Consider the following 16,508-nt stretch of genomic DNA (forward strand, 5'->3'; position numbering starts at 1 on the left):
TATGCATGGCTAATCATACTACGAACCCTTTCTTGGATGGTCCTATTCATCTATTTAACCATACCATTCTGGGGAGGGGTGTAAGGGGCGATCAACTGAAGCTTAATACCCCTCTCGTCACATAATTGCTCAAAAGCACATTATACATATTCACCTCCATTATCTATCCTAAGGCTTTTCAGCCTATGCCCAGACTGGTTTTCTACCAAAGCAAGCCATCTCCAAAAAACTGCCAAGACATCAGACTTTTGCTTTATGGGATAAGCCCATACAATATGTGAAAAATCATCTATAAAGGTAACAAAATACTTTGCACCACCCAAAGACTGATAGGGCATGGGTCCACAGACATCAGAATGTACCAAAGCCAAGGGCTCACTCATGCATGACATACCAGACTTCTTATGCGTAGACCTAGTCTGCCTGCCATAAAGACAATGATCACAAGAATTAAAATGAGAATAGTCAAGGGGAGATAAGTACTAAAGCCAGAAAGCATTTTCATTCCCCTAATGGACATGTGCCCCAAACGGGCATGTCAAAGAGATACATGAGGTAAAGACCCCATAGACAAAGCATGATCAACTGTAGATCTAGAAACAACTAAAGGGTAGAGGCTGCTAGCCTTGGCACCTCTCGTAAGCACAAGCCTACCATGAGTAATCTTCCGTGTGGAGTCTGCAAAACATACATGATATCATGTGTCATCAAGCTATCCAATAGACATGAGACTGTGTGTCAATGCAAGTACATGATGTACATCATGCATAACAAAACTGCTGCCAGATGGAAACTGCAGCTTAACATCACCAATGCCGACAATCTCAAGAGACCTGTCATCACCCAAGTGCACAGAACCCGAAACAGAACGGTATGAATGGAACCACTCTCAACAAGGTGTCACATGAAAGGATGCACCTGAGTCCAAGAGCCAACACTATGCATACATAGAGTGTATCTCTGACATGCAAAGCACTAGATGAAGCTACTGCAAGGATATAATCTCCATCACTATCCTCGGGCTACATAACATTGATCTCTTCAATTTTGACACTTGACTTAGCAGGTACTATGCTGCGATCAGAAGACTTTTCTTGCACTTTCTCTTTCCCCTTGTCTTTCCTCCTTTCATTGTGCAATTCATGACACTATGGCCTTATGTGGCCTTTCTTTCCACAATGATGACAAGTCAAAATTGCATTTCTTCCATGAGACTTACTGCGCAACTTGTCATGCGACTTGCCACGCGACTTGGATTGAGATATCTGTGAATCCCATCCACAGCCAATTACCATTGTCATTCTTTGCATTTCCATCATGTCAACCTCTAACTATCAAAGCATGAGACACACGAGAGGCATCCAAAATCTTATGGTTTATCTCTTTCTACAGAAGAGAGCTCTCAACATCAAATAGATTTAGAGTAGTCACAGAAGCACATAAGGCAGTGTGGAATACATCTCAAGACTCATTAAGAGTTCCAAGCAAGAACAATGGAGTGACATCCTCTTTGAGATCAATGCCCTACAAAACCAAGTTCTTAAGAATAACATGAAACTGGCTCAGATGAGCTGACATAGTCACATTCTCTTTCATGCGGAGATCCATAAGATGTTTCACCCAATACATTTGACTTGCAGGACTTTTCTTGTCATAGAGGTTCTTGATCTTATTCCAAAGCTACCAAGCACTTTGTGCTTCCTCAACCACATTGTAATGCACTTGTTCAGTGAGAGACAAGATGAAGGTGGACTTACATAACTCATCAAGCTCCATCCATTTATCATTAGTCATAGTTTTAGGCTACTCTCCACTCAACCTTAGTGGCTTTATGTGTGATTTCTACACCAATACCTACCAAACTAGGCTCTTCCAATAAGCATAATTCATACCATCAAGCTTAGTGATGTTGAAGATAGCACTATCAGTGGAAGAAGATGCCATATTGCAAGTTGAAACAGTGCAGACAGTTCAAGAATGCTTGCTATAAACTATAGAAAATGACAAAAAAACCACCAAAACCAAGGCAAAATGGTGGGAAACAAGCATTTAATGATGTTTCCTACCGAGTACCATCAAAAGTACATCAAACCAAAATGATTCAACATGAGAATTCCATGTCAGTCCATACATAAATGCTTGATGTAATAAATTTTAGAACTGTAAAAATGAGAGCTGACAGTGCCAAAAGCGGATCGCAAGTCAATCAGATACTGCCAAGTCCAAAGTCGTCATCATGCGGGCATAGCATAGGCATATGACAGCTGATAATCATGAACCAACACTCAAGCATGTCATACAAACATCTGCCAATGAGTCGGTACAGCCTCCAATCAACAGAGCAAAATGTACCTGCCACTACCAAGACTTAACCCAAGTAAGTGTCAGCTCACAAAAAATGGACCCAAGTTAGCTCATAAGTAAGTACAGTGGACCAAACAGTAGAAGCCAAGTATCATCCAAAGTGAAGATCCCTATAGTCTCAAGTATCGGAAGTGCTCAATAGCATAAGTTGCATGCTCAATGCCTATCAAGCATCCAAATATGATCCCACTGGCACAAAAGTCGTAAGTATTAAGCACAAAATCTCAACAAGGGCATATGAAAGCACCAGTGAATAGAAGATCCAAGATTAAGCATCAATAAGACATCATGAGCATATAGGCTCTATAGCATCCATAGACATCAAGTACATCCAAACTGTAACTCTAGCAAGCCAAGAAATAGCCAAAGTAAGCTTCGAGCAATCAAATGTCAAGCCTAAGTAAGCCGCAGTAGCAATCAACTCCAAGACAATGTAACGAGCATATAGTAGTGGCATAGGCCAAGCATATCAAGATCGGTCAAACATAAGCAAAGTACATGCCATAAGTACATCAAAGATGGAGATCCAAATTCTGTGCAAAGTGAGCTCAACCAATGATCGGAGAGTAAATCCAAGCTCTATGTTGATCCCCGAGTGCCACTACATCAATGTATATATCCAAGACATGTCTCGTTTCCAATGGGCATGAACAAACATAAGCAGATGAGCTTTAGCCCACTATGTTACAACATCGATTTACTACTCATAGTTAAGTATTTGTAGCCCTTAGATCAGGCCAAAGTCATGGCAAAGCACTAGCATTACATCCACCAACCAATAGGCATCAATGGCATAGCATACGAGTATGAAGTGAAGTGTAGATGAGCTCCAATCTTCATGGAAATGTCTATGATATGCATAAACAGCAGGTCTGTTGTATACATTGGTGCAAAAATCAGATGATGTATGTGTGCATAGTGAACACCGGAAGGTCCCCAAGAACAAAGAACTCTAAAAAAGCTTCATAAAGACAAAAAGAGATTTTGCACGACAAGAGACAAAAAGACAAATTGGGTGCAATCTCCCCCCATGCCTTGTGTGAGCGCTTCACAAGGCATGTATTTATAAATTTATTAATCTCCAAGATTAAAAAATAGCCCAATTTGCAATTAGCATGCTTTTGGCTTTTGTGTTTGCTTTTGCTCAAATAAAGAGTAAAGCGTTTGGGCGTCAAAAAATCGGGTTGTATTCAAATACAATGTCAAATAATGAAATATTTAAATCGAGTGCCTATACGCATACAAAATAATAAATGTTTGTCAAGCACTTTAATAAATAAGCATGCTTAAATAAATATTGATGCCATGCCTTTAGTGATAAGACACATGTCCATCTAAAATAATAATTCTTCTAGGTAATTTGAATACATGCCATCATCCAGTGCTTCCCAACGCCACTGCTGCCTGCTCTACACATCAATTGAAGCATTCACAATTGTTAGAAAATAATAAGATAAAATCCACAAAAGTGAATACCTAACAATCTTCAGCTACAAAATAATTAAATAGGTTGGAACTCTATCCTAACCTTAATTTAATATGAGTGTACTCTAAACTCATAAACGTCCGTTAATTTAAATATGTATTTTGCAAAATCACCCGATGTGGAATCACCCACATGCACATTAAATTAATCTGATGCCCAAAAAGGACAAGTGTCCCCGTCAACTTCTCGCACAAGGAATCAACCTTAAAAACCTCACGAGATCCACCGTGGAATATGCCTCCTGGCATCATACCCCTGAGGTGCAATAGCAATTGTCCTCAATTACTATTAGCTCAATGTGGAGTGAGCAGTGAGGGGTAAGCACTTAGGACGTGGGCGTGCATCCATTGTGCTTCTTCAATAGGATGATTTTTAAACTTAACCAAATATCTAGAATATCTACGGCCAGTTCTAGTGGTCATAAAGTCAGTGTCTAGATTAGTTTCAGGTTCAAGGATTTTAGTTTCTTCTTCTAACAAAGGAGGGTTTTCATAGATAGGGTGGACAGGTAATTGGCCTCTAAAAGGTTGTAACAAACTGATATGAAAGTATTATGGATCTTTCAATGTTAGGGTAGTTCTAATTTAAATACATTATCATTGATCTTATGAATTATTTTGAAAGGTCCATAAAATCTAGGGGCTAACTTAACAACAGGGTGTTTCTCAACACTTTGCAATTTTCTCTTTTCAATGCATAACCAAACATAATCATCAACATTGAAACTCATGGCTTTTCTTTTCTTATTAGCTTGTTTAGTGTATGATTGCTGGGCTTTTGCAATCATATCTTTAACTTCAGCAAAAATAGTAACATGTGTAGTGGGCTATCATCAACAACTTTAACTTTGTTTGACAATTATGTAACATGTGTAGGCAATCTATGTTCAAAAATGATTTTAAAATATGCTTTTTGAGTAGCTGTGTGGGGTGTATTGTTGTATGTAAATTGAAGTAGATGCAAGTGTGTATCCCATGTTTGTGGTTTTGAAATTGTGTATGCACGCAAAAGATCTAGAATTATATTGTTAGTAGCTTCTATTTGCCCATTGGTTTTAGGAGGGGATGCAGATGAGAAATCAATCTTAGTACCCAAATTAGCAAACAAAGTAGTCCAAAAATTGTTACAGAATCTAGAATCATGACGATAAAAAATAATAACTTTTAGCAAACCATGGTTAGTGAAAACAGTTTTCAAAAACAATTATGCAGCTTGAGATGCAGTTAATGTTTTCTTGCATGGTAGGAAATATGCTTGTTTCCTAAATCGATCTACTATAGTCTAAATAATTTCATGATTAGCTTGTATGTTAGGCAAACTAGTTATAAAATCCATTGAAATATGTTTCCATGGATATTCAAGAATTGGTAAAGACATTAACGAACCATATTGCTTACCATGGTGTCGCTTGACTCTTTGACAAATTAAATACTCAGAAACAAAGTTAGGAATATCAGATTCCATTTTTCGTCAATAAAAATATTCAACCAATGTTTTTAAAGTGAAAATAATACCTCTATGGTCTTGATATGGAGGACAATTAATTTCGTGCAACACAAATAATCTAAATGGAACAGTGACACACAATCTTTTCTCATAAAACACAAATCTGTCAAAATAAGACAAAGAATCAATTGGAATCCAATTATTAGCAACCAATTTATTCCAATCAACTTGAAAACTGGGGTCATGGTCATAGGTATCCTTCATAGGAACAAGGGAATCAAAAGATAGAATGAAAATATTATGGATACTTGGTCTTCTACTCAATGCATTGGCAACAATATTCTCTCTTTCGGGTTGATATTGGATAAGTGGATGGAAACTTTGAATGAAAGAAGCCCATTTAATATGACAATCAGATATGTGTGGCTGACTAAGAAGATGTTTGATACTTTGTGGTCAATTTTGATCATAAATTTGGATCCCGTTAGATAATGTTTCTATTGATGTAAGGCTTGAACTACAACTAAAAATTATTTGTCATAGGTAGAATAATTAGCTCAAAGGATTTAAGTTTGTAACTAGTCGCTAGCATCAGTGGCTACTAGAAAGAATGGTCAATTAAAGTTAGGTAATTGCAAAACAAGTGCATGTGTTAAAGCATGTTTCAATAAGTCAAAAGACTTTTGCTGATTGTCAGACCAATGATACACAATACCTTTAACAATTTCATTAAAGGCAATGCAAGCAATGAAGAATTTCTTACAAATTTTCTATAAAAGCTGGTAAGACCTAAGAAATAACGTAACTCATGCACATTTTTAGGAATTGGCCAATTTAAAATTGCCTCTATCTTTTTAGGATCAACATGAATACCATCAAAAGAAACAATGTGACCTAAGTATTCAATTTGGATTTGGAAAATTTCACTCTTCTCAATGTTAGCATATAATTGATTCTCTTTTAACAATTTGAAAACCAACTATAGATGTTCACAATGATCATTCTCATTCTTCTTGAAAACCAATATATCATCAAAGAAAACAATCATACAATTCTGATACTTCAAAAATATTCGATTCATCATACGACTGAATGTAGGTGGTGCATTAGTCAAACGGAAAGGCATAACAAGAAATTCATAATGACCAAATGGAGTTCTAAATGCAGTCTTGAAACTATCAGGTGTATCCAATCGTACTTAATGATATCCAGATTTGAGATCTATCTTGCTAAAAATAGTGGCTCCTTGTAGTTTATCCATGAGGTCGTCTACCCTAGGAATTAGATATCTATTCTTAACAGTGATCTTGTTTAGGGCATGATAGTCAATGCACCTCATATAGGTATTATTTTAATTCTTAACTAATAGGAAAGGTGCACTAAAAGGAGAACTACTAGGCCTCATGTGTCCTCAGTTCAACAGTTCTTCAACTTGTGCTTGGATTTCTTTCTGTTCAATCTGATTGTGTCTATAAGGTGCTTTACATGGTAGTTGAGAACCAAGGATTAAGTCTATTTTATGATCTTCAGGACATGTAGGTGGTAAACTAGGTGGTAAATCAGAAGCAAAATAATCTTTTTAAATTGTGAAAGAAATTGTGTATGCCTAGGATATATTTGATGAAAATTATCAAAGTTGTGTGTTCCATATAATGTGATTTGTTTTTCATTAAGATGAATTTTCATGGAATGTGTGGAATAATCTATATCGGGATTATACTTGTGACGCCAAGGCATTCCTAAAATAATATCACTAGCTTGCAAAGGCACAACCAAGAAATTTCTGCACTCAACATAATCGTCGATTTTAATTTCTAAATCATGAACTTCTTGTGTACCATTGTATCTAGTGCCTAAGAATGCAGCCTTTATGTGATGATGAGTTGAAACATTAGGTAAATTCAATTATTTTACCAACTTTGCAAAAATTAAATCATGCGTGCTTCCATCATCATGCAAAACAATCTTTTGTTGACCATGCACAAAACATTTCATCGTTAATAATGAATGAGGATTTGGCATACCTGGTAAAGTACCTGAAGCATCGCCGATACAATCATCATCTTCAGTGAAGTCTGGCATATCTTCATGGTCTTCATCTTCCGTCGCTCCCAAGTAATTGATTTCAATAGTTGGCTTCTTGGATTGATAATTTACTGTTAAGTGTCCAGGTTGTTGACACTTGTAGCAAACTATAGGCTTTGCTTTGGAAACATTATTGGTAATGGTTAGAAATTTGGGTATGTTGGGATTTGACTAGAGAGAAGACTTAGGGTTTGAATTTGTGCTTGATGGGAAGGCAGGGGGTTGAGTCCAAGGTTTACGGAAAGAAGAAGGAACAAAGTGATTTTGATTGAATCTTCAAAAGTTAGAATTGAATTGCTTTATACCAAAGTTACCATTAGTTGAAAATTGTTGCAATCGCTTTTATCGTCCACAAATTTTATCTTCAGCATCATGTGCTAAAGAAATCGCATCCTCCAAAGTCTATGGCTTGAACATGTTCACTTCTGCATAGAAGTGACCAAGCAAACCAGACATATATTTGTGCTTGTGGATTGCCTCAAGAATATATTCAAGCATTCCAAGTTATAGTAAGGCACTCCAAAAACGCTCAGTGTGTTGTGGCATGGATTCACGATCTCTTTGTTGCAGAAGATCCCACTGTTTGATAGTTTTTCATGGAATTGAGGTGGAAGAAAATTCTACAATTTTTTTTTTTGAAAGGCCTCCCAAGTAGAGGGACAATCAACACTCTTGCGGACAACAGTTCACCATAATGATGCTCTATTTGCTAAATGGTTAGTGATGCATTTACGTTTATCTTTTTCAGCATATTGTTCTTCATGAAAATAGTCATCAAACTGACTGAATGAAAGAGAGAACAATTTTTTCGTCACGTTGTCCATTAAAAGTATGGAATTCGACGAAATTTCTTTTGATTATCTTGGCTCCTTTTGTGAGAGCCTATGCTTCGAGTGTCGCATCAATCGTACGTCGAATAACATCTTCAGGTTGCACTCCTTCTTGATCGATAGTGGATCATTGAAGTGTAGCCAGTTATGCTTGCAAATTTTAACGTGCTCTTCGCTCTTCTTGAAGTTGCATCATGATTAGGTCCAATTTTTGCTCCATGGTCGTGCTAGCAAATCACCTTCGCCCATAAATTCTTCTATATTTTGATTGGACATCCTGCAAAATCTCAAACAACCTCACACACTCGAAATCTCGTTAGGAGGATGATCGTAGCTCAAATTTGGGTTTACAAGTCTTGCTTTTGTTTTAAATTAATGGATTTTGCTTTTACGATTTTGCTTCTTTCGTAGGTACGAAAATCGATGACGGCCTTCTTCCAAGCAAAAAATAGACTACATATGTGACAGCCTGCTTGCTAACTCTGCCAAAGTGCAGGTAGGAATAGAGGCTTGTTGGAGTTTTTTTGAAACGGATTCGGAATTGATTCGGTGTGAACACCCACTAGATATAGGATTAAAGATTGAATTTGAAGCCTTTGTGTAAAGCTTAGAACTTTAAGCTTTATGAAAGCTTAATGACTTTGTAAATAATTACTTTAATGAATCGTTGACAGGACGACATGACGTCGTGATCAGAATCGGCGCCATCGAGTACGTGTTGTCACCACCGATTTTTGAACTTTGGAGCTTAAGCTTTTTTTAAGCTTATTAAGCTCCAAACTAATTGAAATTTCTTCTATTCTTCTCTGTCAACCAAAGAGACTTACAAAGGATATTCAGAGGTGGTCCTCCGCCTCCCGAGTGAGGTCTTTCGCAATCTGACGGCACAGCAGGGGGTTTTTCACCACCAGGAACACGCTAGTATTGATGGTTCGTCGCGAGACAGCCTGTAGAGCCTGTTCGTTCCAAGAGCTTTGCTTTCGCACGAGATGATAAGCGATTGGAAGTCATTGATCTAAGCTTCGCTCTGATACCACTGGTGTGCAAATTGGATGATGTTGTATGAGCGTATAGTGAACTCTGAAAGGTCCCCAAGAACAAAGAACTCTACAAAAGCTTCATAAGGACAAAAAGAGATTTTGCACAACAAGAGACAAAAAGACAAATTGGGTGCAATCTCCCCCCATGCCTTGTGTGAGTGCTTCACAAGTCATATATTTATAAATTTATTAATCTCTAAGCTCAAAAATAGCCCAATTTACAATTAGCATGCTTTTGGTATTTGTATTTTCTTTTGCCCAAATAAAGAGTAAAGCGTTTGGACATCCAAAAATTGGTTTGTACCCAAATACAATGTTAAATAATAAATATTTAAATCGAGTGCCTACACGCATACAAAATAATAAATATTTGTCAAGTGCTTTAATAAATAAGCGTCCCTAAATAAATATTGACACCGCGCATTTAGTGATAAGGCGCGCGTCCATCAAAAATAATAATTCTTCTAGGTAATTTAAATACACACGATCGCCCAGTGCTTCCCAATGCCAATGCTGCTTCCTCTACACATCAAATGAAGCATTCACAATTGTTAGAAAACAATAAGATAAAACCCATAAAAGTGAATACCCAACAGTCTTCAGCTACAAAGTAATTAAATAGGTTGGAACTCAATCCTAACCTTAATTTAATACGAGTGCACTCTGAACTCATAAACGTCCATTAATTTAAATATGTATTTTGTGAAATCACCCGCTGTGGAATCACCCACGTGTACATTAAATTAATCTGACGCCCAAAAAAGACGATAGGTATCCCCATCAACTTCTCACACAAGGAATCCACCTTGTGTACGAGCCTCGGCAAATACACATAGTATTATGGAATCCACCAAAAAACCTCACGGAATCCACTGTGGAATATGCCTATTGGCATCATACATAGTCAAGGAGGAGCTCACAAACAATGCCTCAAATCAAGCTCAAGCATTGGAAGACATCAACCATCGTTACCAAGTGTGCCACAATGATTTATGAGCAAGGCATGACCATCATTTGATTTGGGGAGCTGTTGTCCACTTTTGCCTATAACAAGCGCTGTTTACATCAGATGTTGGAGTCTGTTGCTGCTATAAATGGTGTGATTCAGGGTGCTCAAGGGCTTTACCAAGTGTCAAAGGAGGCACACAAGAAGCCTCAAGTAGCCACAAGAGATCTATGATGAGGTATTCCCCTTTATTCATCTGTCACTAAAAGAATAAAGAATAAAGTGACGGTGATGGGTGTCCCCCACCTGCAGTGTGCAGTGGCGGGTACTGTTAGTGTAGGAATACAGGGGCGGCTAGGCGGAGGCGCCTTTACCCCCAACACCCATCATGAGATACTATGGTTCCTAGAACATCTTTGAGCCAAATTTGGATCCCCAATATCTTTAATTTATAATATTTCAAGGAAAGCTTATCATGAGAAGGTACATGTAGCTTATAGCCCTTCCTTGAAAAGACGTGTAAGCAATGCTCTCTATTTTAGTTCATAAGAAGTTTTCGGTATTTTCCCAGGAAAAATTGCTCTTTTTTCTTGTTTTTTCTAATAGTGTTCATCATGAGTTTCTCCTCGGGAAGCAACACATACTTAGCTAGGGCTAGCAGAGGGCCAATAGCTCACACCTTAGGCCAGTAGTCCCGTACCCCTAATCACACCTAGGTAGATATGTGGTCCAAGCTCATGATGTTGTCAATATAGGCTAATATTTGTCAGAGAAGCTATTCTTAATATTGAAGCTTTAGGTCTTTTGACACCATACTTGATCACATTGTGAGAATTATAGTGGGAATTCGCATAAAACTTCTTATGTATGATGGCAAGGCTTTTTCTATAATCATATTGCCTATCGATTGCAAGGCACACATAATTAATAATCTAGTAACTCTGTCCATCTTTTTGCTTTGTGAAATACAAGGATACACTTATAGGAATTAGAGTCCCAAATTTCCATATACTTTTTAGAAAATATTTTAATTACAAAAAGTTCTATACATACCCCTCAAATCGAGTTTGACATTCTAGCCTTGATATATGTCTTGGTGATATGTGAGGAGTTGCAAGAGATGATACCATAATAATCGGTAATCAAGAGCAATATTATCGTCATGCAAGGTTGGATTACCGTTAGGGTGACTAATCAAGGCGAAGATGGGAAGGAAACTTGTGAGATGGGGAGGAAGCTTATTATAGTTCTTACATGTATTGTTATAGGTGCAAGAAGCAATGTATTGGGTGATGATATTGAGAGAGGTGAGGTAGGTGTTGTAGTGGGAGATGGGATTAGTTGGATGGAAAGGTGGTAATAAGGATTGAGGACGATCATGATTAGGGACATTAATGGAATCTTCATTATTGTGATTACAATTATAATTAGAGGAGCTTGTAGTTGGGTGTGTGTGCATGCCTTCGTAGGTGGTCACCACCACATCAGGCTCGTCACACTGTCTCTCCACATGCTTCTTCACATTGCAACCCTTGGCTGTGCATTTGTAGTAGCTCCTTCAATCCCATTGATCCAAACAAATAGTTAGTCTATAATTAGGGTTTTGATCTACCATATTATTCAAGGTTACAATTTCATCAAACCACAATCAAATACATACAATTCACAATTTATTTAAGTTCTAATTCATGTTAATGTAATTGTATTTACCATCATATAAATACAATTCACAAACTCCAATTCTAGTTAATACAATTGTTTAACTTTTTGAAGTACCAAATCAAGCTACTTTCATACCACACTACTCATACATGACGTAATTGCCTAAATAAACATCATCTTATGAGATTACTTGGGTCACAAAGTAACTCAATCAATTGGGCCACCATAAATGTGATTAATGGGACAACAATGCAAATACTTCAGTTCATTTTCGTAGTCTTTCTTATGATATTACTAGACATATGGATAATTAACCTACTTGGATGATAACCAACATGCTTTACAATTTGGATTATTATAACCCACTTGATTTACAAGTTATTGGTACGTTGTGGGGATTGAGAAGACTCAAAACCTTTTTTTCCTATATGTAATACTTAGATAGATATAATACCTTGAGTGGGGGTTGTTATTCACAGCCTTTTGGCCATACTTGCGCCACTTGAAGCCATCATCTATGATGTCAATATCGCTCTTCATCCTAATTGCTAGCTTGAAGCCCCTTTGCTTCTTGGGCCTCTTGACACACAAATTGCCTTTATTGCCTCTATAGGTAAAATTTCTGCCATTGTCATTAGTGCCTTCATATAGAAAAATACTTTTTTAATTGAAAAAACAAATTGCAACAAAAGCTTTAAACAAGTTCCCATGTTGTGAATTATGACAACATATATATGAGTTGCTATGAGGGAGGGACCGCATATCTTGGTAGGTGTGGTTGGGGGTTGAGGTTACCAACCCCCACTCCAACCACATACGTAGCTAGGTCGACCCTAAGGGCCAACAGCCCTCGGACCCTAATCATGCCTAGCTAGGTATAGAGTCCCTCCCTCTTAGAAGCTCATGAAATTGAACACTATAAAGGAAACACAAAAGAAAAGAGCCCCTTCTTCCAAACCGGGCAATCTCTCTGACATTTTCACAAAAGTGAAGCGCACGCATCAGCATTTGTACATCAGGATAGAGTTTGATGAAAATAGAAAGAAGAAACTGGAAAACTTGTAAAGACTTTCTGGTATTGGGACTGTGAATTTGTCTTATGACTGAATATACCTCTTCTTGTCTGATACGTCGCCGCCCGGCTGAGCCTGTTGCTGATTGTAATCTTTGGAGATCATGGTGATCAGGGAGCTTGATTGATCAGTGGAATTAGTCGTATTAAGCTGCGGGTGATCGGGGTTTAATTCTTTCATATCAATGGGCTCTTTGTTTGAGGCCGATGTGGCGGGCGTGTATGAGCCACTCTCAACACGACTCAAATTGCTGTAAGCTGAATTGCTTATCGGCAGGAAGCAATTTAGCCTTGATAAATCAGTTGCCGATATCAAGTGCGAGAGATTACTAGTGCCTTTGAAGAATTGCGGATTTTGGTATTGTTGATGGCGACGATTTTCTGATGGTTGTGCGGTAGTGTGGTCACTACTAATGTAGCTCACGTCCTGTGCCATCAATAGCTTATCCAACGTCACATAAGCCAGGTGATCCTCATTACTGTCCGGAGTTGAAGGAGAGGTATGGGATTGGCTTAAGCTCTCATCAATAGAAACTGCAGAATGAGCACCCACCTCTAATGCCTGAAGCTGGCTATCAGCATTGAACTGATGGAGTTGTGAAGGATTCATATAATTACCAAAAGGGCTCTTCATCGGTGCGGAGCTGCAGCCTATATTGTGAAGGGGGGTATCAATATCAAGACTATGTGATGCAGAAGAATAATATGGGTGCAAATGATCATCAATCGATATCGCTGCAGCTGACATGCGTGATGATTCCTGGTCAAGCTTCCGAAGGATGGCTCCCCACTCAGTCTCATCAGCATTCTGCTGAATAAGCTCATGGCTATGGACGCTAGAGGTGCTGTCCTCACTATGATCGACAGGGCTGCTGCAGGTACAAGGGAAATCGAGCAGCTGATGCACAAGCTTGTGATCCTGTTGATCCATTTGTGGTGACGAGAAGTTAGCACAGATGTCCAGTAAGAGCGTAATGATAATGCAAAGGATATGTGTTGCTATGAGATGGATCATGTGATGGCCAATGGTGTGTACGATATGGATTAATAATCAGAAGCGGCTGCAGACTGCAGCTATGGCGCAGGTAAAAGGTTACGTATTCTGGGAGAGGAGCATGTGGCAAAAGGAAGGGGGACTCTACATATTTATATATAGTCAGGTATCAGGCAGGCTACTGCACAGCAGACAGACGCGACTCGCGGGAGACAGAGAGAGAGAGTGTGTGTGGGGGGGGCGTGCGCGCGTGTTATAATCAATAAAGGGATATCATGCACCCATTGAATGATTAAAGCCTATCTATTTGGAAAAACTAAAGGAGACGTGAAGTTGAACGATACTGGGTGTCGGTCGCCTCAAAATATCCGAATTTTGGAAGTCAAACAATTTTTACTGGGATCGCCCAAAAATTTTACTAGCCCGGGGCCTCCCCCCTGCCTGAAGTTGCAGGCACCTGATTCGACCCGTCACCCAACTATACTGTCACGTACACATCATACATGGCTGGTTCGTTAATTTTATTACACGTGCAGCAGCTAATGCTTGTTTATCTTTTTTCTCCTTGCTCGGCTCTTTGTTATTATACAAATTACATTAGGGTTAAGGGGTCAATTGTAGAACAGATGCTAATGATGAAACATGTTCGGGATACTATCGAGGCCTAATCATAGAACATATCGTGTCTAGTGGAGACACAAGAATGTGTGAGGAGTTGTTGGCTTACGTCAATGTGTACAACTTAGTTAGATCACAAAAGTACAATGTCCAAGAGAGAAAGTAAAGACATGTGAGAGGAGCACGAGTTAAACTATTGCTACAGATGTCTAAGAGAAGCATGAGTTGAACTATCGCATGTGAAGCATGTGATCAAGGTGTGTAACACTCTACGAGTTGAGTGTGTAACGTTCTATGAGTTGACTGTATTTGTCCATGTTGATTGTGATATGGTAGTTCAATTGCGATGGTGTGCACTACAAGATATAGGCCTTATACCGACGTTTTAAGCGACAAAAATACAAACAACAAAAATTGCCCCCGTCGTCGCAAAAAGCGTCGTTATTAACGACGCCATAGAAACGTCGGTATTGGCGTCACTATCGACGCTGATAGCGACGCGCATAGCGATGGCAATAGTGACGCGAGCAGTAAAATTTGCAACGCTAATAGCGACGGTAACAGGGATAGAAAAAATTTTGTAGCAGGGCAGCTATAGCACTTTGTGCTGTATGAGAGCCATACAAAATAGTTTCTGCACTATTGTATACAAAGCGCTTGCGAACAAAAAGAATGTATACTGAAATCATAAAACTGATACATGAAATAAATATATGATCGCATAAAAAGTGATTGGTACAATCATGACAGGATATCACTAATACATAGAAAATATCTGCATAGATGAGGCGACTAAAAAACAAAGGTGTGTGAGCTCCAAGGATCCAAGGGCGAGCTACAAATCCTCGTCCCCTGAAAGCTCGTTCTGCCCCGCAAAGGAGCATCGAACGGACTATGCAGAAAAAGAAACAACACATCAATCCATCATACAATAATGCATTCAAATATCTCATGGTAACTACGGACAAGAAAGATGAGTGACTTACAGGGCCGCCGCATCTATACAATCGGTCGATCAATGCATTGAGACTGTGCCTCTCTGCATATCGAGTCTCAAGGCCTATCGGATCGCAATTTGTAATGGAGTGCTGCAAAGAAAACAAAATGCTAACTGTTAGAAACATGATTGTCAGTACAAAGAATATTTCAAAAAAACAAACAAGCAAAACAAAAGAAAAACTTACAAGGTCCTCCAAATATGTCCTGTGGCCGCCACTCCCAAGATGATGGACCACTCCCGCCTCGAGTCGTGCCCTCGCCCCCTCGTGCTGCTGACTCCAACGTCCTGGAGAATCTGTAGCCTCCTCCCTCAGTCGGCGCCAGTCATTTGCATCTAACCACTCGGGCTTTGCAGCCCCACTCTTGATTGCCTTGTGTGCGTCGGATCATCTATGTGACATGTATGCATGCATGCAATCCATCATCCAGCCCGTAGAGAATCTATCTACTGCGGCTGGCACCGGAAACTCCTCGTGCAAGGATGCTACTATGTAGCCCTTGCTCCCCTTCAGTATGTTCTTCCAATAATCCAAGACGTTGTGCCGAAAAACTTGTTGGCACAACTCTCTCATGCGAGCTATCACTCTCCTCCCCTCATCATTCATGATGATGACTCCTGACATACTATCGACCAGATATCCATAACACCTAGGAGTCTGCCTAAGATGGGTCCTCTCCCATCTGCATCCACGCTCCTGGGCATATCTAGAAGACCCCTCTACATTCAGTGTACCGACGGGGGTAATCTCTCTCGGAGTGGCACCCAAAGGGATGCCACTTGTTGACGGCTGCGCAAAAGCTGGAGTAACTGGAGTAGACGTCCCCACAAGTGTAACAAATCTTGGAGGTGACCCAACTCCAGCTGAACGACGAGACGGAGACACCACATCCGTGTCTCCACAGCAGCATCCCCCTGATCCCGATACACTCCCTCCCTTTGGCCCAAGTCGTGAGCGTCGAGATCGT

The 16,508-nt window shown here is 39.2% G+C and overlaps 1 protein-coding gene across 2 annotated transcripts; it reads right to left on the bottom strand.

Annotated features, from left to right (window-relative positions):
• Window positions 1–11,153: 11,153 nt before the first annotated feature.
• On the bottom strand, window positions 11,154–14,127 carry LOC148040072 (uncharacterized). 2 transcript variants are annotated; one of them, XM_087666035.1, is made up of 3 exons: window positions 12,973–14,127; window positions 12,314–12,466; window positions 11,154–11,753 (listed from the first exon to the last, which is right to left on the bottom strand). In XM_087666035.1, the coding sequence occupies exons 1-3, from the start codon at window positions 13,944–13,946 to the stop codon at window positions 11,273–11,275; spliced, it is 1,608 nt and encodes a 535-aa protein (XP_087522161.1). In that variant the 5' UTR covers window positions 13,947–14,127; the 3' UTR covers window positions 11,154–11,272. The 2 variants fall into 2 exon arrangements, with proteins under 2 accessions (XP_087522161.1, XP_087522155.1); XM_087666029.1 differs by having other exon boundaries at window positions 12,314–12,481.
• Window positions 14,128–16,508: the final 2,381 nt, after the last annotated feature.

This window comes from Lygodium microphyllum, chromosome 2 (genome assembly GCF_053477565.2).
Source record: "Lygodium microphyllum isolate KBCC chromosome 2, Lygodium_microphyllum_v1.1.10, whole genome shotgun sequence".
NCBI lineage: Eukaryota > Viridiplantae > Streptophyta > Polypodiopsida > Schizaeales > Lygodiaceae > Lygodium > Lygodium microphyllum.

What these genes read in the sequence shown, in the direction of transcription:
- LOC148040072 (XM_087666029.1), bottom strand. Translation starts at nt 13,946, where the DNA reads ATGATCCATCTCATAGCAACACATATCCTTTGCATTATCATTACGCTC. An exon ending in GACGTATCAGACAAGAAGAG is followed by an intron (nt 12,482 to 12,972) that starts GTATATTCAGTC and finishes TGACAATGGCAG; the next exon opens with AAATTTTACCTATAGAGGCA. An exon ending in AATAACAACCCCCACTCAAG is followed by an intron (nt 11,754 to 12,313) that starts GTATTATATCTA and finishes ATGGGATTGAAG; the next exon opens with GAGCTACTACAAATGCACAG.